At 42.0% G+C, this 25,816-nt stretch overlaps 2 protein-coding genes across 2 annotated transcripts in view; one reads left to right on the top strand and one right to left on the bottom strand.

The window, feature by feature from the left end:
- The window catches only part of LOC143658978 (very-long-chain 3-oxoacyl-CoA reductase-like), a 71,825-nt gene that overhangs the window by 11,542 nt on the left and 34,467 nt on the right, over positions 1-25,816 (bottom strand). The gene's annotated exons all lie outside the window — the stretch shown is intronic.
- Positions 968-2,142, top strand: LOC143658317 (uncharacterized). Its single transcript, XM_077130460.1, has 3 exons — positions 968-1,459; positions 1,548-1,956; positions 2,136-2,142. The coding sequence occupies exons 1-3, from the start codon at positions 1,279-1,281 to the stop codon at positions 2,140-2,142; spliced, it is 597 nt and encodes a 198-aa protein (XP_076986575.1). The 5' UTR covers positions 968-1,278.

The raw sequence follows: 25,816 nt of genomic DNA on the forward strand, positions 1-25,816 counted from the left end.
CCAAAGGCCCTGCTGGCACTCAGAGGGCAGCGTGGAGGTCATGGGCACTGGTGAAATGTGGGATTTCTCTGAGCTCAGAGGGATACCTGAGGCCTTAGAACAGGCTGCAAATGCCTCTGGAAAGCCTTCAGCTTTTATTCTCCATGATATAAGGGCCCATTCATTCAAGCACTCATTCCTTCATTGATACATTCATTCAAAAAGTGTTTCCTGAGCACCTCCTGGTCTTTGCTAGGTTATGCTGGGGACACAGGGTGACCGTCACAGATCTATTCCAGCCCCTTCCCTCCCCAGGTCTCCACCCAGCCTTTCTGCCTGGAGCCTGGTCCCAGTCTTGCCCCCTCCCATCCGTTCCCCACTCAGCAGCCGGTAGGGTCTTTCCAAAGCCCAAACCTGCTCCTACCTCTCTCCTGCTTAGGACCTGCCTTGGCTCCCCAGGAGCCTTGGATTAAAGCCACACTCCTCACCCCAGTGCAAAGGCCCTGCAGGGCTGGACCCCTGCCTGGGTCTCCTGCCAATGCCCCTCTAAGCAATTCCAGGCATGGCAGTTTTTTGAGCCCCTAAAATGATTGCTTGGATTCCTCTGCCTCTTCTGCCCTTCCACTGACAATCAATGGAAAGAGCAATCAAATATTTGTGGAACAGATGATGTTAACAGAGGAATGATCAGCATTGGGGCAGGTTCATGTCTGTCCTCTCAACCCGCATGTCCGAGGGTGACTGTTCTGTGGGACCTAGTGTCCATCGGCTTCCAAGGGAGGTTGAGGCCAAACTTCTCAATGGCTCCTGGTATCTGAAAGGATGATGCTGTGTGTGTTTGTGTGTGTGTATGTGTGTGTGTGTACACGCTCTCCCCGGGCATTCCTTCCTTCAGCACACAGTTCCCCAGCATCTGTGCCTGCCTGGCACCGCCACAGCCCCACCCTCCTGATGTTCACAGTCCAGAGCATGTGACAGATGGTCACAAATCAGGCTGTCAGCAGCCGCAAGGGCATTTCCACACGCGCCCACCCACGTCATTTGAATAAACGAATCAGGAACTATGATGGGGGAAGGAGAGGGGCTGGAGAGGGGCTCAGTACACACCTGACCCCGGAGGGCGGGGTGACAGAGGCAAAGCTTCCTCAAGGAGGGGATTGGACAGATGGCACAATCTTAGTTTAGCAGGGGCGACCTACAAGCAGATCTGAGGAACTCCTCCCCTAACACACCGTCTCACACTTTCCCCACCCTGTTGGCTCCAATGCACAGCTCACCTCGCGCGCGGAACCCCTGCCAATGCCGGAAGTGGCTCCTGTCACCACTGGAGAGGAGCAAAGAAGGCGCGGGGAGTCGGGGCGGCGTCTCCCGCCGAGGCCCTGCACGGCTGCGTCTCCAGGCTGGGGAGGACTTGGCCCCAGTGCACCCTCAGCCGGTTCCAGATCCTTCCCCCGCGGACATGGCTTACCTTCCCTCTCTGGTATGGACTCACCGGGAACCCCCTTTCCCATTTTCCTCACCCCTCATCCGCCCGCGCCTCTGACACCCGCTCTCTTGTGCCCACTCAGGGACTTACCAGGTTTTTGTCCCTTCCCCTTTTGCCCCGTCCTTCAAACGGGGCGCCCCGGCGCACCTGGGAAAGCAGGAAGACATAGACGGCGCGGCCCAGCCTCCAGAACCCCCGCAGCATCAGCCACGCGGCGGTGACGGCCCCCAGTGCGCTCAGCGTGGACCACACGGACTCCATCGCAGCCCGAGCCAGTCGTCCCCAGCTCCCCCACCAGGAGGCGCCTCGGGAGCCTGTATTTGCTCCCCTTGCGGGCCCGCAGCTCTGAGCCGGGTGAGAACCGCGGGTGGAGCTGCGGCCCCGCCCCCAGGCGCCCCGCCTTATTCTAACCCGCCAGCCCCGCCCACCTGGATGAGCCCGGCGAGTTTCACCTCCGCGCGCTCCCCAGGGCTGGGCAAAGGCACTCGCAGGTGCCCTTGGTTTAGGTCGCTGAACTCGGGCATCTGTTGGTCGCCGCCCGGGTTTGATTCTGTCCGGCGGGAGGGTGCTGTGTCGCCACGCGAGCGCCCAGGAACCCAGACCTCTGGGCTCCCTGCGACTAACGTTTCCGGCCTTTTCTTTCTATCTTGTTTCATCTGCTTGTTCCCAGTTATTGAGAGAAATGTGTTAAAATGTTTACCTGTGATTATCATCTATTTCTCTCTCACTTCTGTCAACTTTGTGTTTTGTGTATTTTCATAGAGTCCATCCAAATATACAACCAATGACTCACAATATCACCACATTGTTGTGTATTCATCACCATGATTGTTTTTAGAACCTTTGCATCATTCCAGAAAAGAAATAAAAAGAAAAAAAACATACATTCCATAATGGGATGTGCTTTGTTAAAGTTTTCGGAATGCAGTACACCAGAAATGTAAAGACTTATTTTTTAAACAGTATTTTTATTGATAAAATGTAACATAAAAACATTCTTAACATGCAAACATTCCATACATGGTGTACAATTAATGCCATCACATAGTTGTGTATTCATCACCATGATCATTTTTTGAACATTTGCCTCACTCCAGAAAATGAAATAAAAATAAAAAGAAAAAACTCATATGTACCATTCCCTTTGCCCCCCCTTATCATTGACCACTAGTATTTCCATCTACCCAATTTATTTTAACCTTTTCCTCCTTATTATTTGTTTAAATTTATCTGAATTTTTTTACTTATCTGTCCACACCCTAGATAAAAATACCATCAGATAAAAGGTTTTCATAATCACACAGTCATACTGTAAAAGTTATATCATTATACAATCATCTTCAAGAAACATGGATACTGGAACACAGCTCTACATTTTCAGGTACTTCCCTTTAGCCACTTCAGTATACCATCAACTAAGAAGGAATATCTATATATCACATAAAAGTAACCTCCAGGTGAACCTCTCTAATTTATTTGAAATCTCTCAGTCACTGACACTTTAATTTTTTTCATTTGTCTCTTCCCTTTTTGGTCAAGAAGATTTTCTCAATGCCTAGATGCCAGGTCCCGGCTCATCCAGAGATTTCTGTTTCACATTGCCAGGGAGATTTACACACTTGAAAGACATGTTCAATGTAGTGTGGACAGGCAGTGAGTTCTTTTGCTATGTTAGCTTAGAGAGAGAGGCCACATCTGAGCAACAAAAGAGGTATCTTTGCTCATACAGAAGTCATTAATGAGAATTATAAAGATGAAATTCAAATTATAATTTCAGCCCAAGATTCATATCAAATTGGAGAAGGAGACCAAATTGCTCAATTATTAATTTTACCATATTATAAAATGGGACATTCAGGAAAGAAAAGAATAAAAGAATTTAGCAGTACCATAAAACAAGAAGTCTATTGGCAAGAATTATTAACTAGAGAAAGACCCGAATGTATTATACAAATCGAAGATAAATCTTTTAAAGGACTTGTAGATACAGGAGCAGACATTACTATCATTGCTTTAAAATACTGGCCATTAAGCTGACCTCTGCAAACATTAAGCCAGCCTTTACATGGAGTTGACATGGTTAACACTGTTCAACAAAGTATTAATATCCTATCTTGTAAAGGGCCAGATGATCAACAGGCACCATTCAGCATTATGTTCTGGATATAGCAATAAATCTCTGTGGTAGAGACTTGTTAGAGCAATGGGGAGCATATGTTAACATTCTGTTCTTAGCTCCCACAGTAAAAAACATGATAAAAATATGGGTTACAATTCACTTCAAAGCCCCTCACAAAATTTAAATATTCAAGGACAAAGTTCTTGCAAAGGCCTTGGCTATCCAAATTTATAATTGAGTTCACTGCTGACATTACACGCCAACCCATACCTTTAACTTGGAAAACAAATGAGCCTATATAGGTTGAGTGGTAGCCTCTATCTAAAGAAAAATTAGAGGCTCTGACTCAGTTAGTTCAAGAACAATTTAAGGCAGGACATTTAGGAGAATCTTATAGTCCTTGAAATTCTCCAAAATTTGTTATAAAAAAAAAACAAGAAAATGGAAACTGTTAACGGATTTAAGAAAAATTAATGCTGTAATTCAACCTATGGTTGGTGGCTTTTAGGAAGGGAGAGAGAGACTTTCTCTGCTTCTTCAGCCAGTGAGCCTCTCCTGTGGATTTCATTCAGAGCCCTCACTGGAGTTGCTGGCTTCACAGCCTGCCCTACAGATTTTGGACTTTTCATTCCCACGGTTGCATGAGACACCTAATAAATCTCATATTTACAGATCTCTTCTGTTGGTTCTGTGTCTCTAGAGAATCCTGACTAACCAGTTGGGGTTTGGCAAATGATGGTTATTAGCAATATGTAGCTGAAGCTTGCATAAGAGTAGCCTCCAGAATATTCTCTTGACTTTATTTGAACTCTCTTAGTCACTGATAACTTAACATTTCTTTTCCTCCTTTTGGTCAGGAAGCCTTTGTCAATCCCATGGTGCCAGGGCCAGGGTGATCCCTTGGAATCATGTCCCATGTTGTCAAGAAGACTTTCATCTCTGGATGTCATGCCCCATGTAAGTGGAAAGGTAATGATTTGCCTTGCAGTGTTAGGCTTAGGGAGAGGCGACATCTGAGGAACAAAAGAGGTTTTCTGGAAGTGACTCAGGCATGTCTATAAGTAGGCTTAGTTTTAACACTACAGAAATAAGTTTCATAAGAGTTAGCGTCATGAGCAAGGGCTTGACCTATTGACTTGGGAGCCACTAATGTTTGAGACAGAATCAGGGTTTTCCCCAGTGGTAAATCTTAATGAGTCCATATTTTTTTCTGATCTCTAATTAAGCTCTATCTCGTTTTTAGCTTCTTTAAGTTGTTGTGTGTAGCAATGCTGACTCTCATAGCTGCAGAACTCCAATTCTGACTCTTAGGTTTCACACAGGTAGCCAAAATACCAGGAACCTACCGGGTTATACATATGTAGTACAGCGTTTCAGAATCTAGGATTATCAATTTTAGCTCCAGACTAAATGTGACTGCTATAAGAACTTAGAATCTAGGCCCCAGTTTTCTTACAAGATTTTTCTGAAAAAGAGTGTGCAATGTTTGTCTTTTGTTTCTGGCTCAGCCACCTCCAACCATTTGGCATCATGGAATATGTCCAAAGTCAACAATCCATGTCTCACATTATCCTCACTTAGTTATACAATCATCACCACTCAATTTTAGACAATTTTCATTGCTTCAAAGAGAAAAAGAACTGATAAATATACCCTTATCAAATAGGAAATCCAAACCTCCCCTTAACTCTTATCCTTCTTCCCCACCCCCTCAGTTATTTATTCCTGGTATTGCTGTGCCACTGTTGATGTCTTCCAGTTAAATATAGACCATAGCATGCAATTGTAACAGCATGCAATTGTAGTTTTTCCCCATTCACTTCTATTATTGGCTCTCTACAAAATGCAGGACTTTGAAGTAGTTCATATTAGAACTTATTTATATTCGTAGTGTTAATTGGAGGAATACATGGTTTTATTCAACCCCTTTCAATCATGTTCAGCTTCAATATGCAATTTTATTTATAAACCCATTAATGAACTGTCTTCACTTTTTACCCATTCCCTTACATTTAAGTTCAACCTCATTAGCTAACCGTTCACCCATCTCTAGCTTCTATGTTTCTCTAGGTCTCCTGTATTCCACATTATAAGCCTCTGAATGTACCTAAACCAAGGTCATACTAGAAAAACCACACAGTATTTATCTTTTTATGTCTGGCTTATTTCACTCAGTGTTATGTCCTCAAGTTCCACCCACATTGCCACGTGCTTCAGGATCTCATTTCATCTTTCTGATGCATGATATTCCATCATATGCACATACCACATCAACTTGTCTGTGGATGGGCACTTGTATTGTTTCCCTCTTTTGGCAATTGTGAATAATGTTTTATGAACACCACTGTGTAATCTCTGCTTGTGTCACTGCTTTCATCTCCTCTGGGCACATAGCGAATAGTGGTCTTGACAGGTCATGGGACAACTTGATATTTAGTTTTCTGAGGAAATGCCAAACTGTCTTCCACAGTGGCTATACCATTATTCATCTCACTGGCTGTGAATAAGTTCTCCAATTTCTTCACATCCTCTCCAACATGGGTAGTTTCGTATTAGTTTAAACGCGGCCATTCTTATAGGTGTAAAGTGATATCTCTTTGTAGTTTTGATATGCCCTTCCTTAATAGCTAATGAAGATCAACATCTCTTCATGTACATTTTAGCCATCTATATTTGTTCTTTAGAAAATGTCTATTCATGTCCTCTGCCAATTTAATAATTGTGTTGTTTGTTCTTTAGGTGTTGAGTTGTATGATTCCTTTACGGATACAGGATATCAAACAGTTATCCAATTGTGATTTCCAAAAATTCTCTCCCACTGAATTGGCTGACTCTACACTTCTTTGAAAAAGTCTTTTGAAGCACAGAAGCATTTATTTATTTATTTGTTGCTTTTACCTGGATGATTTAATTCAGGAACTCCTGAAGAATCTTTTGCAGACACCAAAGCTTCTTGTCATGTAAAGCTGAGAGAATTTTGACTTGTACTCATAGTTCCTTAACACACAATTTTGTCTCTGGAAAGTAAAGCTCATTTTGCATGTAGTCAAAGGTGAAATTGGCTTGTATTGAAGTCACCCACTATTATTGTTGAAACATCTATTTCTCTCTTCAGTCTTGTCATGTTTGCCTCATGTACTTTGGAGCCTCTTGATTGGGAGCATAAACATTTATGATTGCTATTTCTTTTTGGTGACTAGTCCTGTTTATTAATATACAGTGTCCTTCATTTTCTTTTACGATGTGCTGATATTTAAAGTCTGCTTTGTCTGATACTAGTATAGCTACTCCTGCTTTCTTTTGGTCACAGCTTGCAAGGAACACCTTTTTCCATCCTATCACTTTCAATCTATTTGCATCTTGGAGTCAAAGATGAGTCTCTTGTAAGCAGTATATGATGGATCATATTTCTCTATCCATTCTGCCACTCTGTATCTTTAAATTGATGAGTTTCATCTGTTAACATTCAAAGTTTTACTGTAAAGGCATTTATTGAATCTACCATCTTATCCTTTGTTCTTGTTTTATTCACATAAGGTAGTATTAATTTGAGGGTTAACATGAAATCATACAAATAAAATTTGATAAACAAATCCACACCAAATCATAACACAGATAACGAAGGAAAAAGGAAAACAAAGAAATCTAAATAGCAGCTGTATACAGTTGGACAGTTGTGTCTTGCACACTAGTGTAGGAGCCAAAGGTTTAAAGCAAGACCTACAGAATTTGTTGCAAGCAGCTGGCCTCAGGATGGCAGCAGTAAACTGTGGAGATTGTTATGTAGAGCAGTCTGGGAGGAAGAGAATATTTACCCCAAATGATTATGTTAAATATGAAGAACACTGTAAGATAAGAACTTTGCTCCCTCAGGAAATGCCTGCATATCTATTGACATCCTGTGGTATATAACTAGGATCTGGTTGAGAATAAAGTTGTCTGATGTCTGATGTAGAGTTAAACTTCAGACCCCCTGAACCCATTTGTGTCTGTCTTTCTTTTCTTCCTTTTTCTCTCTCTTCCTCATCATTCCTTAATATCCTTCGAGCTCTGTTTCAACAGAAAGCAACAATATACGGGAAAGTCATACAATTTTTTGTCTTTTTGAGGCTGGTTTATTTTCCTCAGCGTATTATTCAATGTTCATCCACATTATGGCATGCATCAGATCTTCACTTTAAGGCTGAAAAATACTCTGTTGCATAGACAGAGCACATTTTGTTTGTTCATTCATCTATTGATTGGACATTAGGGTTGTTTCCCCTTTTGACTCTTTGGAATGCTGCTGCCCTGAGCATGGGTGTACAAGTAGCTGTTTGAGCCCCTGCTTTCCATACCTAGGAGGGGACTTGCTGGGATATATGGTAATTTCTGAGAAATCCCCAAAGTTTTCCACAGTGACTGCAGCATTCCAGCAGTGACTCACTATTTCTCCACATCCTCATCAACACTTAATTGCCTTATTTTTTAAATAATATCCCTCTAGGGGGGTGTGTAGTGGTTTGATTTGCATTCCCCCAGTGATTAATGATGTCGAACATCTTCTCATGTGCTTATTGACCGTGTGTTTATTTCTTCATAAAAATGTAAATTTTCCCAATATTTTTTCATATGGAACACAATTTTTAAAAAGTAGCACCAGTACTAGAATTGAAAATTCACGCACACTTTGACCCAGAAACCTCACCTCTAGGAATGTCTCTGTGATGCACACGCATGTGGAAAATGAATACATCCAAAGATGTTCATTGCAACACCTAGTGGTAGTCACAAGTAATTGGCACCTGATTACCACTCAGTAGGGGGTGGTTGAATGCAGTGTAGCGGGTGCGGTACAACAAGTAAAAACAAGGGATCAGCTGCTTTTATCTTCAGGAAATGATCCTCAAGATATAGTGCTCTTTGAAGGAGGCAAAGTGCAGAACAGTGTGCTGCCATTTGGATAAAAATGTATATGTATCTACACCCTTCCTTATACGTATAGTGGGAGAATGAAAGGCGACATATTTTAAATTGGGGACAACTTTTGGGGATTAGTATTAGAGAAAGAGGGGACATCTTCACCTATTTCATAAATTTCACCGTCTGGATTTTTCTGCTTTTTCATACTAGAAAAACCATTTTTTTTTTCTATTTACTATTTACTATAGGCCATTCTTATAGGTATAAAGTGATATCTCTTTGTAGTTTTGATATGCCCTTCCTTAATAGCTAATGAAGATCAACATCTCTTCGTGTACATTTTAGCCATCTATATTTGTTCTTTAGAAAATGTCTATTCATGTCCTCTGCCAATTTAATAATTGTGTTGTTTGTTCTTTAGGTGTTGAGTTGTATGATTCCTTTACAGATACAGGATATCAAACAGTTATCCAATTGTGATTTCCAAAAATTCTCTCCCACTGAATTGGCTGACTCTACACTTCTTAGAAAAAGTCTTTTGAAGCACAGAAGCATTTATTTATTTATTTATTGCTTTTACCTGGATGATTTAATTCAGGAACTCCTGAAGAATCTTTTACAGACACCAAAGCTTCTTGTCATGTAAAGCTGAGAGAATTTTGACTTGTACTCATAGTTCCTTAACACACAATTTTGTCTCTGGAAAGTAAAGCTTTCCAGAGAAAATAGTCTATGAACGGATAACATGCACAAACCATCGCAATTTCCTTAAGATGAAAATGAACCAAGTGTCCATCAATAGATGAATGGATTAAAAAAAATGTGGCATATACGTATGATGGAATATTATTCAGCAATAAGAAGGAACAAAATCCTGAAGCAGATGACAACATAGATCAACTCTGAGGATATTATGTTAAGTGAAATAAGTCAAACATAAAAGGACAAGTATTGTACAATCTCACTGAAATGAATTAATTATAATATATAAACTAGTAGACTTAAACTATAGAATTTAGGCTACTAAGATATAGAATGAGGCTAAAGAATGGGGGGCAGTTCCTAAATATGTATAGAATGTTGAACTAGGGCGAACTTAAACTTTTGGAAATGGACAGAGGTAACAGTAGCACGTTACTATGAGAATAATTAACAGTGCTGAATGGTGTGTGAGTGTGGGAGAAAATGGAAGTTTAGAGTCTTGTAGATTATCAAAAGGAAAGTTCAATGTTAAAACAAGGGAATAAAAGTGACTCTTGTAGTGGATAATGTCAGTGATTATCTGTTCAAATATTAACAAGGTTTTTCATGAACTAAAGCAAATGTACATTGCTGTTACATGGAGTCAATAATAGAGGGGCATTTGGGGAAAATGTACCTTTTGCAAACTATGAACTATAGTTAACAGTAATATCTTAATATTTGTTCATCAAGACTAACAAATGTACCACAACAACACTAGAGGTAAATAATAAATGGGGATAAATGATATGGGGGGATTTGGGTTTTCTTTTTATTTCTTTTCTGGAGTAATGAAAATGTTCTAAATTTGATCATGGGGATGTATGTACAACAATGTGCTGATACTGTGAGCTAGTGAATGTATACATCAGATGATTGCATATCTCGATAAAATTGCATTTAAAGAAAATTATATGATAATATTTTAAGATGTTGCCCCTATTGCAAGCTGTGAAGAATCACTGATTTGAGAGTGGTTCTCATGGATTTTTAAGAGAGTACCATTATCAAAATGGCAGGTTTGGAGCTCATGCCTGACAACTGCTCTCAAATGCCTGACATTTGAAATAAATTCCCAAAACACACATAATGAGAAAAAGAATGACACACAAACCAAAGAGCAAAAACCTTTAGGGTACAAAGTGAACACAAATGGTGAACCTCCACTCATATTAGAACTAAATAGGGACAATCTCAGATAAAATAGCGCTCATCACCCTTGGCTCCTCCCTAGAGTTCACCACTGTCCTGACCGCTGCCCCCTCTAGAATAGTTTTGTCTGGTTTTGAACCTCATGCATGTGGAATTATACAACATGTGCTCTCTCATCTCTGCCTTCTTTTGCTTAATGTGTTTGTGAAATCCACCCATGTTTTGTAGAGAAGTTCATTCACCTTCAGTGTTAGAATATTCTATGGTAATATGATGACAGCAGACTTTATTTATCTTACCAACTATTGATCGACATTAGGTTGTGTCCAGCTTGGCGCAATCACAAATAAGTTATCTAAGAACCAGTATGTACCGTTTGGAACATTGGAGCACTTACAATTCACTAGGAGTGAAATATAAGCATATTTCTGATCTTAGGAAACTCTTCAAATGATGTTCCAAAATTGTCCAAATTTACATGCCCACAGGCAGAGCTGGAGGGCTCCAGGTATCCCACATCTTTGCCCACACTTGGCATTGTCAGAATATGCAATATTAGCTATTTCGGTGGAATGGCTGGGATATTCCTGATGTGTCATGGCGTACAATTCTTGGTCTGTATCACTGGGTGCCATTAGCTAATGAATTTGTTTAGGACATTTGCATTTATGTTCCTGAAGAACAGATCACTTTAACCCAGTGATTAAAGTGGGCAAACAAGGGTTTGGGTTGTTTAACCCAAACAAAGTTCAATTCATTCACAAAATGGACTCTGTTCTGAAGAATTCTAGTGTATTTCCATTTTACCCTAATTCTGGATTATGGTTCTAGAGAGTCTCAACCAAAAGGCAGGTGGTGGGGAGGGGCAATGGGTTTCAAGAATTTGAATTACATTAGATGTTGCCCAGAATCATCAAGAGTATGTTGAAAGCTCTGCTTAAATTCTTAAACTCTTTACCTAAAGGTAAACATAGCTCCAAATCTCTTGAATGCTCTCCTGTGTCTAATCTTGGTGCTACAATTCCTCATGACCTTGGCAATTTTATGTTGTCTTCAAACAGTTATTGTATCCAGCTCTTCTGTGGTCTTAGTGGCAAGGTTTCTCTACAATCAGCTCCTTCCTCTGATACCAGACGTGGAATAAACAAGAGGCTTCTCTTTTAATTTTATAAAGTGAACATATATAGTACTTTTGAAATAATAGTTAAGATTTTAAAAATCACCATCATCTTCTGTTTTGTTTATTACTGATATGAAGAGGTGACATTTTTAAAGTTCAAAATGGCAATTTAGATGCATTACTTCATTAATGTGCATCATTCCATTCCACTCTGACAGCAATCCTACAAGGCTGAAAAAACTATTGATTCCCATTTTATGAACAGGAAACTGAGTTTCAGAAACATGGAGTCATTTACCCAATGTCATACCTGATAGAAAAACAGAGCTGAAAATTTTGCTGTCCATGTATCCATTGTCAGGAAGCTACTGGAGGATATGCTGCAGTAAAATGAGGAGTAAACCAGAAAATGCTATGACATATGATTGAGAGAACAGGGGCTTATAGGATAAAGTTGAAAGGAGGTCCCAGGATACCCAGCACTAGAGTTCAGTAAAGAAATGAGCAAGACAGAGGATCTCGGAGAGGTTTCTTCAAAAAGATGAAATTTGTTAGGATATCTGACGTAGTTGTTTTTTTAAAAAATACATATGTATACACATATATTTTTGACCTACATTTTGGAGTTGATGTAGTGCTAAGCACAGAGAAACCCAAGCAGATGAAAAGGCAAGACAACTACTAACTATAAGGAGAAAAAACAGTGCTGAAGACAGGGAAAGTAATCTCAGCCCACGATATGGCTCAGCTGTGGACCATGTTTTCATATTCCCGGTAATGTGACTTTGTAGCTCCAATCTATGAAATACGCTGGGGGATGTGAGCCTGGAGGGCGTGGGTTTGTAGTCAGAGCAGAGGTGTGTGTGAAGGAGAAATAGACGCTAGATAATGGCTAAAACTGAAAAAAATCAAGATGTACCTTTAAACATATTATTTGAAAGCATGAAATTATATTTGTTTCAAAGTTGATGGTGATAGTCTCTAGGGCAGTGGTTCTCTGCCAGGGGTGACTTTTGCCCCCAGGGGACAGTTGTCGATGTCTGGAGACATTTGTGGTTGTCACAACTGTAGAGGAGGGTGCTGTTGGCATCGAGTGGGCAGAGGACAGGGGCGCTGCCCACCATCCTGCAATGCACAGGTCAGCCCCCGACAGGGAGTTATCCAGCCCAGTTGTCAGTAGTGCTGATATTCGAGGATGTGCTCGAGGGAATGGAAAAATGGGATTGGGACATATCATTTTCTTTAACAAGCCCTGTAGAACTATTTGACTCTGTATATCCAACTCAGATAAAACTGAAAACTAAAGGAAATAGTATTGAATTTAAGAAAAGAGATTGAAACTGAAGTATGAGTGGCCACATCCCATCAGCGGTGTGAGCATGTGTGGGGGGGGTGATTAAGAGAAGAGAAGCTGTGGGTTCAAAAGGGTCCCAAGTAGAAATGTACAAATCTACAGCCTGGGAAGGCAGGCCCTGGTTTTCCCAGGTGGTAACTCCTTGGAGTGAGCAGCAGGGAATACAAAGGGCAGAACCAGGCCCAGCCTGGACACTATAAGGGTTGGGCACTGCAGAAGAGCGAGAGCCCCACCGAAGGTGCCTCCTTCATCACTGAAGGCAGCACAGATTTGTAGCTTTTAAAACAGTGTTCCACATGACGTCCAGGGCTGTGGGTGTCCCTAGTGACATGGGACGTGACTCCCAGGGATGAGTCTGACCCTGACACCGTGTGATCGACAATGCCTTCTTGACCAAAAGGGGGAAAATAAATGTAGCAAAATAAGGTATCAGTGGCAAAGAGAGTTCAGATAAGAGTGGAGAAGTTATTCCGGAGGCTACTCTTATGCAAGCTTCAGCTAGATATTGCTTGTTACCATAGTTTGCCAAACCCCAAACACCATCATTCCTGTTAACCCTAAGGAACACCCAGGGCTCTACCTGAGATCCTGTGAAAGTTGTGCAGTAAGTTTTCTTTTCAGAGACCTAAAAGGCTCAGAGGGTCCCTAGCCAGATAAGCCTGATACCTACAGGGGCAAGATTCACCAAGTGCATTAAGTTCCAACCCTTATCTCATATTGTTGGCACATTTTTTTCATCATTAAAAAAGTTAGAATGGGCATAACACAAATATTCCTAAAGATTGAGAGAAGGGTTGAAAGAGAAGGAGGAGTTATAACTGCCAAGTTGGGATTTAACAAATGAGTATGACCGCTGAATCACTATATTGGTATTTTCTTTTAGTCACCTGTGTCCTGGACCAGCTAGAAGGAAAAATCTAAAACAGAGGAACTGTAACCCATTCCAAACTTTGAAATCTGTGCTATAACCACTTTTAAAAAGGTATATTGAAATTTATTGCTTGTTGGTATATATGTTATGTTTCATAATTAAAAAAATAAACAAACCAATTTCCCAGCGGAAGGTGGAGGAGTACTTCATTCAAAGGCGGAGTGTTGTGCTGCATCCCACAGAATAGGGTCTGGGGATGCAGCACCGAGCCGGCTCCTACCTGGGCCTCCCACTCACCCTCGCGAGGTTCTTAGTGTACAGAAGTTTCCTCGGCCCTTTATTGTGGTACTGAATGCCCACGTTGTTCACTGAGTGAGAGGGGATGGATGGTCTTGTCAGTCCAGCAGTCTCGCTCCCCGGGAGGGAGAGAGGGAGGGCAACCAAGAGGGCTTGGGACAGGGTGAGCAGGGGCCGTTGAGCTTACCCAGGACTCAAGCCTCCAGGTCTCTCAGGCCTGCCTCGATGACCTTGTAGATCTGCAAGCCCCCTGTGAAGTCGGCCTGGATGCCTTGTGTGGTCCTTCCGTGAAGCCGCTCTGGGAGGCAGGGTGGGGATGGTGAGCCAGCCTCTCATTAGAGGCCAGTCCCTCCCCTGCCTCAGCCCCTGTCCTGGCCCCTTTCCAGCCCTGGCCAAACCCCAGTCCAGCCCCTGTGGCCACCCCCATCCCCCCGGCCCTCAGACTGACCCTAATCCCAGCCACTGCCCTTGACTAGACACCAGCCCTAACTCGTGCTGCCTCCCCTGTCCCAGCCTCTGTCCCCACCCTGTGCAGCCCCAACTCCTGCCCCCACCGCTGTGCCCTGGACTCACCTATCTCTTTTGCTCCTTGCTCCAGCTTGCTGAGGCTTGACTGATGAAGACGATGTTGAGATCTCTCCGGGCGAGCTATAGGAATTCATTCATGCATTCATGGGTTCACTCATTCAACAGATATTTACCGCACACTGACTGTGTGTTGTACAGTGCCATGGATATGGACGTCAACAAGAGAAGACATCGAACGTGCCCTGGTGAAGCACATGTTCTGGAGCAAAAGATCACCAGGCAGAGGGAAGGGCCAGTGCCAAGGCCCTGCTGGCACCTCAGAGAGCAGCATGGAGGCCAAGGTCACTGGTGAAATGCGGGATGTCTCTGAGCTTGGAGGGATATCCCAGGCCCAAGCACAGGCCACGTATGCCCCAAGAAAGCCTTCAGCTTTTATTCTGAGTGATGTAAGGACCCATTCGTTCAAGTACTCTTTCCTTCATTTATTCAAAATGTGTTTGCCGAGCACCCCCTAGTCCTTGCTGGGGGATGCTGGGTACAAAAGATGACCATGACAGATCCACTCCAGCTCCTTCCCTCCACCCAGCTTCCTGCCTGAACCCCAGTCCCAGTTATGCACACTCTGATCCGTTCTCCACTCAGCAGCCAGAAGAGTCTTTCCAAAGCACAAGCCTGCCCCTGCCTCTCTCCTGCTAAGACCTGCCTTAGCTCCCCAGGGCTTTTCGGACAAAAATACACTCCTCACCCCAGCCCTGTGTGGCTGCATCCCTGTCTGGGTCTACTGCCATCGCCCCTCTAAGCAATTCTAGGTACAGTAGTTTATTGAGCCCCTACAATCACCCCTTGGACTCCTCTGCCTCTGGGCCTTTGCACACACCCACTCTTCTGCCTCAAGTGGCCTTCCATTGACACAGAGGAGCAAGCAAATATTTGTGGAGCAGATGACATTAACTGGGGGAATGATCAGCATTTGGACAGGTGCATGTCTGTCCTCTCAACCCGCATATCCGAGGGTGATGTGTTCTGCGGGACCTAGTGTCCATCGGCTTTGGGAGGAAGTTGAGGCCAAACTTCTCAATGGAGGGCCTGATGCTGTGCATGTGTGTCCTCACAGGGCATTCCTTCCTTCAGCAAACAGTTCCCCAGCATCTGCGCATGCCTGGCCTTACAACTGCTCTGCCATATTGACGCTCACACTCCAGCGGGTGTAACACAGATTCTGGCAACCCAGAATGTCAGCAGCCAAAGGGCATTTCCACACTTGCCCACCAACCCACCAATGCCATTTGTCCCACTTGGTATTTTATTAATCACATATTGCGAAATGCCTCTCCCAACTCCTGAACAGGATTTCACTAACCTCTGAAACAGTGAATGCACAGCCAAAAAAGATAAAGGAAAAGGCACCTTTGATTTTTATAGAGGTTTTTGATGCTTGCTGATCTCAAGTAAATCTTGAAAATACGTCTCTGAATTACAAATTCCCAAATGTCTTATAGCAGTAGAAAGTACGAACTACCTGCGTACACGTGTCTCCCCACTAGAAAATAAGCTCCCTCGGGCATGGCTCTTTAAGTTCTTTAAGATCTATTTTGGTCACTTCTGCATCCCCAATCTCTGCATTTGTGCCTGACACATAGCAGGTGGTCAGGAAATACCATTTGAATGAGTAAATCAGGGCTATGATGGAGGAAGGAGAGGCGCTGCAGAGGGGCTCTGTAAACACCTGTCCTGGGGGATGGGGTGACATAGGGAAGCCTTCCTGGAGGAAGGGACCAGACACATGGCACAATCCTCAGGTCAGTAGCGGTGGCCTACAGACAAGCAGATCTGAGAATCTCCTGCCCTCCCCTCCCCCTACCCCCCCACTGTCTTAGCTCCAAGGCCCAGCTCACCTCCTGTGCCTAAACACTGCCAATGCCAGCAGTGGCTCCTGTCACCACTGGAGAGGAAAAAAGAAGACGCGGGGAGTGGGGGCAGCGTCTTCCACCGAGGCCCTGCAGAGGACTTGGCCCCAGCGCACCCTCAGCGGGTCCAAGACACTTCCCCCGCGAATCCCCCCCCCACCCTTATCTCACCCCCTCTGGGATGAGCTCACCGGCTTCCCCCACTACCCCATTGTCCTCACCCCTCATCCGCCCGCGCCTCGGACACCTGCTGTCCTGTGCCCGCTCAGGGACTTCCTGGCTCCTTCGCCCTGGCCCCTGTCACCCCGTCCTTGAACTTCTTGCTTCCTGGGGTCCCCCGACCCTCTCGTGCGCGGCCCTCTCACCTGCCCAGGCTCCTTGCGACCGGAGCCACGGGGCGCCCGGGCGCACCTGGGGCAACAGGAAGACAGAGATGGCGGGGCCCAGCCCCCAGTGCCCCAGCAGCGGCAGCCACGCGGCGGTGACGGCCCCCAGCGCGCTCAGCGTGGACCACCCGGATTCCATCGCAGCCCGAGCCAGCCGCACCCAGCGCCCAGACCAGGAGGCGCCTCGGGAGCCTGTATTTGCGCCCCACTGCGGGCCCGCAGCTCTGAGCCAGGTGAGAACCGCGGGTGGAGCTGCGGCCCGGCCCCCAGGCGCCCCGCCTTATTCTAACCCGCCAGCCCCGCCCACCTGGATGAGCCCGGCGAGGTTCACCTCCGCGCTCCCCAGGGCTGGGCAAAGGCACTCACAGGTGCCCTTGGTTTGGGTCGCTGAACTCTGACATCTGTTTGTCGCCGCCCGTGTTTGATTCTGCCCGGCGGGAGGGTGCTGTGTCGCCACGCGAGCCCCCAGGAATACCGACCTCTGGGCTCGCTGCCACAAACTCTTCGGGCCCTTTCTTTCTATCTTAATATTTCATCTGCGTGTTCCCCAGTCACCGAGAGAAATGTGTTAAAGTCTTTCCCTGTGATTATCATCTATTTCTCTTCTCGTTTCTGTCATTTGTGCTTTGTATATTTTCACAGTGTCCATCCAGATATACAACCAATGGCTCACAAAATCACCACATAGTTGTGTATTCACCAACGTGATCATTTTTAGAACATTTGCATCATTCCAGATAAAGAAATATAAAGAAAAAAAAAATCATACATCCCACAGCCCTTACCCGTTGAGGTGGTTTGTTAAAGTTTCGGAATGTAGTATACCAGAAATGAAACGTGTTTTTTTTTCTTTTAATAATATTTTTAAGGATAAAAGGTAACATACAAACATTCCATAGATGATGTACAATTAATGGCTCACAATATCATCACATAATTGTATATTTATCACCATGATCAAGTTGTGAACATTTACATCACTCCAGAAAAAGAAATAAAAAAGAAGAAAAAATTCATACATCCTATTCCCCTTACTCCTCCTCCCATTGACCACTAGTATTTTCCTCTACTAAATTTATTTTAACCTTTGTTCCCCATTAAGTGTTTTTTTATCTATATTTTTTACTTATCTGTCCATATCCTAGGTAAAAGGAGCATCAGACACAAGGTTTTCACAATCACATAAGCACATTGTTAAAGCTATATCATTATACAATCATATTTAAGAAACAAGGCACTGAAACACAGCTGTACAGTTTCAGGTACTTCCTTCTAGCTACTCCAATACACCATAAACTAAAAAAGGATACCTATATAATGCATAAGACTACCCTGCAGGATAAACTTTTGACTGTGTGAAGTCGCTCAGCCACTGACTCTTTATTTTTTCTTATTTGTCTCTACCTGCTTTTGGTCAAGAAGGTTTTCTCAATCCCTTGATACTGGGTCCTGGCTCATCCTGGGATTTCTGTTCCAGGTTGCCAGGGTGATTTATAGTTAGAGCCCTGGAAAACATGTCCCACAAGGTGGGGAGGACAGTGAGTTCACTGGCCCTGCCAGCTTAGAGAGAGAAGCCACGTTTGAGCAATAAAGGAGGTTCTATGGGAGTGACCTTGAGGCCTAATTTTAATTAAGCTTAACCTATCCTTTGCAGGAAAAAGTTTCATAGGGGTGAACCCCAAGACCCAGGGCTCAGCCTATTGATTTGATTGTCTCCACTGCTTGCAAGAATATCAGAAATTCTCCAAATAGGGAAATTGAATATTTCCCCTGTTCTCCCCATTTCCCCAAGGGGACTTTGCAAATACTTCTTCTTCTTTTCTTTTCTTTTCTTTTTTTTTTTTTTTTACAGCTTTTCAAATTGTGTAATATAACATATATATAAAGCAAAGGAAGAAAAAAGCAATAGTTTTCAAAACACTCTTCAACAAGTAAAGGACAGATCCCAGAGTCTGTCATGGGCAATGATATGATCCTTTCAGATTTTTCCTCTAGCTGCTCCAGAATATAGGAGGCTCGAAGGCATAAATTTTTTTTATTATTATATTTGACTTTTTTCCCTTCTTTTTTTGTGAAAAATAACATATATACAAAAAGCAATAAATTTCAAAGCATAGCATCTCAATTAATTATAAAACATATTTCAGAATTTGACATGAGCTACAATTCCATAATTTTAGTTTTTTACTTCAAACTTCTCTAAGATACCGGAGACTAAAAGAGATATCAATTTAATGCTTCGGCAATTATATTCATTTGTTGAATCCTATCTTCTCTGTATAACTCCACCATCATCTTTGATCTTTCTATCCCTCTCTTTAAGGGTGTTTGGGCTATGGCCATTGTAGCTTTTTCATGTTGGAAGGGTCTGCAAGTAATATCAGGTAGGGAGATGGAACTATGTGATGTTCTGGAGAGGCTGGGCTCTCTAGGTTTCAGGACTGATCTGGTCCAGGGACCCATCTGGAGGTTGTAGGTTTCTGGAAAGTTACTCTAGAGCATCAAACCTTTGTGGAATCTTATATATTGCCCTAGGTGTTCTTTAGGATTGGCTGGAATGGTCCTCGTTGTGGTTTGACAGGTTATGATAGGTAGCAACATCTACCTGAAGCTTGCATAAGATCAACCTCCACAGTAGCCTCTTGACTCTATTTGAACTCTCTGCCACTGATACTTTATTAATTACACTTCTTTCCCCCCTTTTGGTCAGGATGGAATTGTTAATCCCAAAATGCCAGGGCTGAATTCATCTGTGGTAGTCATCTCCTACACTGCCAGGGACACTTTCACCCCTGAATGTCTGTCCCATATAGTGAGGAGGGCAATGATTTCACTTGCAGGTTTGGGCTTAGAGAGAGTGTGAGGCCACATCTGAGGAACTAAAAAGGTCCTCCAGAAGTAACTCTTAGACATACCCATAGGTAACCTAAGCTTCTCCACTGCCTACATAAGCTTCAGAAGAGCAAACCTCCAGATCAAGATATGGCTTATTGATTTGGGTGTCCCTAAAGTTTGACACAAGATCAGGGGATTCTCTGTTGGTAAAGTTTAATAGTTCCATATTTTTTCTCCCATCCCTCAAGGGACTTTGCCAATACTTTTTGGCTTTCTGCTTAATATACTCCAGGATATATCAGGCATTACACTGAGCTGTACAGGATTGAAGGATCTCTTTCTAATTCTGGGCCCTCTGTTTCAATTGTTCAAGTGAGCTCTACAGATAGGTTGAGTTAAATTATGTGTTACAAAAAAATTTATGTTCCGGACAAGGATGTGAATGAATGTGTGAGACATTTGGTGAGGCAAAATAAGCCAGAAACAAAAGAATATAATGATATCATCTCCTTTAGAAAGTACGAATAGGAAACAGGGGACTAGATTGTAAACATTTAGAGTAGATACATTAAATGGGGAGTGTTAATTATTATTTCTGGATTTTGAATGGATGTTTTATATATATACACACACACATATATATAAATATAACCTGATATTTAGAGATAAAGATGAAGCAAATACTTCTTTAGTCACTGTCCGTTTTACTCTGGGATTATCGGGGCATCACACTAACCTGGACAAACCAACAGAATCTCATGCCCTATTCAAGATCCCATATACTTAAGGTGTTAAACCAAACTGACCATACAAGTTAAATTAGTAAATGCCCTACCCAAAATATAAATTTTGCATCAAATAAACATCTCTCCCTTTAGTCTCACACAGAAGTCGAGTTTTACATATGGATGATATCATCCTTTACCCAGTCTTCTGACAGACTTTATTCCTATGCAGCTCAGCTTCATTCATATCTCTGCTTGATGTCTGATCACCTTTTCACCTTTTTAAACAGTTCTTCTATGAAGTACTGCTGGCTTTCATAGCATCAGAGCTCTGTCTCTGAGTCTCAGGAGTCACATAAATACCAAAAGTTTCTGGGAAAGACCGTGTTATATACAAACAGCTCAGGGTCTCACAATTTAGTATGAACAGTTACACCTCCTGAATATATGTAACTGCTGTAAGAGCTTACAATCTGGGGCCCTTTACAATAAGCCCCAACCTGATAACCCATGAGCTTGATTTTTGTTCACCAAATTTTTATATTGTAGTTAGTCCATATGATTGAAGTATGATAATATTTGTCCTTTCATTCCTGACATTTCATTGAGCACACAGCTCTTAAGTTTCATTCATCTAGTTGCATGCCTCACAGCTTTTCTCCTTCTAGTGGGTGCTCAGGAGTCCATGGTACGTATACACCACAGTTCCCCTTGTATCCCTCAGTGGTTGCACCCTTAGGCCACCTCCATTCATTGGGGATCACGAACACTGCCAGAAGCACCAGTGTGCAAAGGTCCATTCATATCCCCACAGTCAGCTCCTCCTGGTATATACTGAGCAACGGGGTTTCAGGATCATATGGCAACCCCACCCCTAGCCTCCTGTGAACCCCTGCACTGCCCTTCAGGGGCTGCACCTCTCATTTCTCTACCAACAGTGAATAGGTACATCTTTTTCTCTGCATTTTCTCTAGCACTTGTTTCTCTCTGTTATTTTAAACAGTTTTATTCACACATCATGCAATCCAACCTAAGAGTATAGACATGCCTTTGCCATGAAACTCTATCTGAAGACATTTCCTTTCTCTTCCACAAAGAATCCATACCCTGTTCCCAATCTCCCCACCTGTTGACATTTACTTTTGATCTAACCTTTGTTACATTCAGTGGAGGCATATGACAATGTTGCTGCTGACCACAGACCCTAGCTTACTTTGATTGGAATTTTACCCATAGACCATCTATTTTCAACAGCTTGCAATGCTGACATTACTTTGTTCTTCCTCATGCAAAAACATTTCTTTTATTTGTACATTTTATCATGATCATGGTACACTCTAGGCATTCCTAAGCTATACAATCTCTCGTCTTTAACCTCTATCTTTCTTTCTTGTTTTGTTACCAGACATAGGGCATGGATTCTTCTGCACATCGCCCTTAATAACCAATTCCTGAGACACTGGGGTTTCAAAGAGAGAGTTTATTACTACACACGTAGTAGGAGAACAAACAGCCTAAGGGCCCAAAATATGTCTCCTTGAGTTTAGGGGGTTTGAGTTTATTAAGGATTCTAACAAGAGGAGATGAGGTCATTGCAGAGAGGAAATTTAAAGCAGAAAGAAAAGATTGTTAAATATTGTTAACATAAGTTGAAAGGAAGGGGGAGCAGAGCTATCTATCTTTCAGTGGCAAAGCCTAGTGGATGTGGTTTACAAATGTAAGGGACAGAGGCTACATGATGACTGTCCTCCTTAGGATTAAGGCCTACTAAGAAAATGACCAGATAAAGGACATACAGTTCTTACTGTCACAAAGGCACCAGGTATGAGATAAAGGCTTTTATAATCCTTGCAGATACCCAGACAGTTTAATTATAGTTTAGGCCTTTCAGGTATGGCCCTCTGTCTACTCAACTATCCCAAAAAGCAAAAGGAACATTGATGATTCAGCATATAATCAATCATCAGTATATAAAAATATAATGATTCAGTAATCAAAATCATTCCTTAAATCCTGATCTCTTGGTTATGGTTTCATACATGTCCTCAGATCTTGTCCCTCTGTCATCCCCACCTTCATCTTCATTCAGTGTACTTATTTTATTGTGCTACAATCACATAGGATTGTGCTATCCATTTCTGAATTTTTGCAATCGGTCCTGTTGCACAATCTGTATCCCTTCAGCTCCAATTACCCAATGTTTACCTTATTTCTGTCTCCTGATAATCTGTGTTAAATTCTCCAAGTTCACTCATTAATATTAGTTCATACCAGTGAGACATACAGTATTTCTCCTTTTATTTCTGGCTAATTTCACTCACATAATGTCCTGAAGATCCATCTATATTGTTACATGCTTCATGACTTTATTCTGTCTTACAGCTGCATAATATTTCATTGTATGCATACGCTACAGCTTGTTTAGCCACTCATCCATTGATGGACATTTGGGCTGTTTCCATCTCTTGGCAATTGTGAATAATGCTGCTATAAACATTGGTGTGCAATTACCCATTTGTGCCCTTGTCCTTATGTCCTCTGAATAGACACCTAGCAATGGGATTGCTGGATCATACGACAATTCTATACTTAGCTTCCTGAGGAATTGCCAAACTGCCTTCCACAGCAGTTGTACCATTTTACATTTACACCAACAGTGCATAAGTGTGCCTCTTTCTCTGTATCTTCTCCAGCACTTGTCATTTCCTGTGTTTTTTTTTTTTATAATAGTCACTCTAGAGGATGTGAGATGATATCTCATTGTGGTGTTGATTTGCATTTCCCTAATAGCCAGTGAAGTTGAGCATCTTTTCATGTGCCTGTGAGCCATTTGTATTTCCTTTTCTGAGGTGTGTCTGTTCATGTCTTTTGACCATTTTTAAATTGGGTTGTTTGTCTTTTTGTTGTTGATTTGAAGAAACAATTTTTATATGCTGGATACTAAACACTTATCTGATATGTTGTGTTCAAATACTGTCTCCATTGCATGCTGCCTTTTGACTTTCTTGACAAAGTTCTTGGATGAATAAAAGTGTTTAATTTTGAGGAGTTCCCATTTATCTATTTCTTTTTTCAGTTCTTGTGCTTTGGGTGTAAGATCTAGAAAACCACCTCCTATTACAAGTTTTATAAGATATTTCCCTACATTTTCTTCTAAAAGTTCTATGTTCTTAGTGATAATGTTTAGGTCCTTGATCCCTTTTGAATTAATTTTTGTATAAGGTGGGAAATATAGATCCTCTTTGTTCTTTTGCATATGGATATCCATGTCTCCAAACACTATTTATTGAAGAAGCTGCTGTGTCTCAGGTAAGTTGGCTAGACTCCCTCATCAAGACCAATTGCCCACAGATGGATGGTCTATATCTGAACACTGTATTCTATTCCATTGCTCAGTGTAATTGTCTTTATGCCAGTACCATGCTATTTTGACCACTGTAGCTGCATAATATGCTTTCAAATCCGGTAGAGTGAGATCTCCCACTTCATTTTTCTTTCTCAAGATTTTTTTAGATATTCAGGGCAAACATCCCTTCCAAATAAATTTGGTTATTGGTTTTCTTATTTCTCTGAAGTAAGCTTTTGGGATTTTAATTGGAATTACATTGAATCTGTAAATCAATTTGGGTGGAATTGATATCTTCACTATATTTAACCTTCCAATACATGAACACGGTACACCTTTCCATTTATTTAGGTCTTCCATGATTTCTTTTAGCAATTTATTGTTGTTTTCTCTTCATAAGCTTTTTGTATCCTTAGTTAAATTTGTTCCTAAATATTTTATTCTCTTTTGTTGTTATTATAAATGTTTTTTTTTGTGTGTGTGATTTCTGTTCTAGTTTGCTAGCTGCTGGAATGCAATATACCAGGAACAGAATGGCTTTTAACAAGAGGAATTTAATGAGTTACTAGTTTACAGTTCTAAGGTCGAGAAAATGTCCCAATTAAAACAAGTCTATAGACATGTCCAATTTAAGGCATCTGGGGAAAGATACCTTGGTTCAAGAAGGCCAACGATGTTCAACGTTTCTCTCTCAGCTGGTAGGGCACATGGCGAACGTGGTGGTGTCTGCCGGGTTTCATGTGGCTCTACCAAAAGGGACTCTCTCCAAAATGTTTCCTCTTTTAAAGGATTCCAGCAAGCAACTTCACCTTCAGTGGGTGGAGACACACCTCCATGGAAATCATCTAATCAAAAGTTACCACCCACAATTGGGTGGGTCACATCTTCATAGAAACAATCAAAATGCTCCCACCCAGCAATATCGAATGAGGATCAAAAGGCATGGCTTTTCTGGGGTCCGCCACAGATTCAGACCAGCACAATTTCCTTCTCAGATTGCTCATTACTAGTGTATAAAAACAGTACCGATTTGGGGGTGTTGATCTTGTACCCTGCCACTTTGCTGTACTCATTTATTTGCTTTAGTAGGTTTGGGTGGACTTTTCAGGATTTTTGACATATAGTATCATATCATCTGCAAACTGTGAGGTTTTACTTCTTCCTTTCCAATTTGGATGCCTTTTATTTCTTTTTCTTGTCTAATTGCTCTGGTTAGAAATTCTAGCACAATGCTGAATAACAATAGCGACAGTGGACATCCTTGTCTCGTTCTTGATCTAGGGGAAAGCTTTCAGTCTTTCCCCATTGAATACGATGTTAGTTGTGGTTTTAAAATATATTCTATTTATCATGTTGAGGAAGTCCCCTTCTATTCCTATCCTTTGAATTATTTTCATCAAGAAAGGATATTTAATTTTGTTAAATCCTCTTCTGCATCAATTGAGATGATCATGTGGTTTTCTTGCTTTCATTTGTTGATATGGTGTATTAACATATCAACATGAATTGAGCTTCTTATGTTATCTTTGCATACCTAGAATAAATCCCAGTTGGTCGTGATGTATAATTCTTTGAATGTGCTGCTGGATTTGAGTTGCAAGAATTTGCTGAGGACTTTCACATTATATTCATTATACAGATTGCTCTGTAATTTTCTTCTCTTGTAGTATCTTTGTCTGGCTTTTGTATGAGGGTGATGTTGGCTTCATAGAATGACTTAGGTAGCCTTTCCTCCTCTTCAATATTTTTGAAGAGTTTGAGCAGGACTGGTACTGATTCTTTCTTGAATGCCTGGTACAACTCACATGTGAAGCCATCTGGTCCTGGACTTTTCTTTCTTGGGAGCTTCTAATGACTGATTGAATTTCTTCACTTGTGATTGGTTTGGTGAGGTCATCTGTTTCTTCTCGAGTCAATGTTGGTTGTTTATGCTTTTCTAGGAAATCGTCCATTTAATCTACATTTTCTTGTTTATTAGCATATAATTGCTCATAGAGTCTTCTCATTATGTCCTTTATTTCTGTGGGGTCAGTCTTCCATTTCTGATTTTATTTGCATCTTCTCTCTT

The sequence above is a fragment of the Tamandua tetradactyla genome, chromosome 16 (genome assembly GCF_023851605.1).
Source record: "Tamandua tetradactyla isolate mTamTet1 chromosome 16, mTamTet1.pri, whole genome shotgun sequence".
Classification (NCBI taxonomy): Eukaryota; Metazoa; Chordata; class Mammalia; order Pilosa; family Myrmecophagidae; genus Tamandua; species Tamandua tetradactyla.